General features: G+C 72.0%; 1 protein-coding gene across 1 annotated transcript in view; it reads left to right on the forward strand.

Moving 5' to 3' along the window:
• Nucleotides 1-621, forward strand: part of PNPO (pyridoxamine 5'-phosphate oxidase) — a 5,926-nt gene extending 5,305 nt beyond the window's left edge. The window contains exons 2-3 of the mRNA XM_009287780.2: nucleotides 16-116; nucleotides 199-621. Of these exons, the coding sequence (XP_009286055.1) occupies nucleotides 16-116; nucleotides 199-364 (267 nt within the window). The 3' untranslated portion in view covers nucleotides 365-621. The remainder of the gene's footprint in view (nucleotides 1-15; nucleotides 117-198) is intronic.
• The last annotated feature ends 93 nt before the right edge of the window (nucleotides 622-714 follow it).

A 714-nucleotide genomic window follows, 5' to 3' on the forward strand; every position in this document is an offset into this window, starting at 1 on the left:
CCAGGGCTGCCCCAGCCGCCCTCGCGTTCACCGCCTTCCCCGCAGTATTTAAGGAAGAAGAACGCGGAGCTGGAGGAGCGGTACAGGGAGACGACGGTGCCGAAGCCGGCGTACTGGTGAGTCGCGGGGGCTGCGGGCAGGGCGCTGCCCGACCGGCGGGGCCCCCCCTCCTCCTAAAGCCCCCTGTTTCTCTGCCAGGGGGGGCTACATCCTGCAGCCAGACGTCGTGGAGTTCTGGCAGGGCCAAACCAACCGCCTGCACGACCGCATCGTCTTCCGACGCCTGCGGGATGGCTCGGCCCCCCTGGGAGACATGACGCACCGGGGAGAGGGTGAATGGGTCTTCGAGCGCTTCTCCCCGTGAGGCCGCCGGCGTCTCCGGCCGCGTTCGCCCGATCGGGAGCATCACCTACGCCAAACCTGCCCGCCTGTCCCCCGTCGTGCCCCGGGGAACGGGGCTGGCCTCGCTCTGCCCTCCCCTGGGAAACGCGTGCTGAGCTCTGGGGGTGCCCCAGAGAGACCCTCGTCTCCCTTCGCCTCTCCCCGGGGCGGGCGAGAGCTGCGGGTGGGTCCCAGAGACCATCTGCTTCCCCCCGCCGGCTGGGGGGGGAGCCAGGCTGGTGCCGCTCCCCTCCCCGGGGGGGCGAGAGCTGCGGGTGGGTCCCAGAGACCATCTGCTTCCCCCCGCCGGCACGTGGGGAGTGACCGCCCCCG

The sequence above is a fragment of the Aptenodytes forsteri genome, unplaced genomic scaffold, assembly GCF_000699145.1.
Source record: "Aptenodytes forsteri isolate BGI_AS27 unplaced genomic scaffold, ASM69914v1 Scaffold25, whole genome shotgun sequence".
Taxonomy (NCBI): Eukaryota; Metazoa; Chordata; class Aves; order Sphenisciformes; family Spheniscidae; genus Aptenodytes; species Aptenodytes forsteri.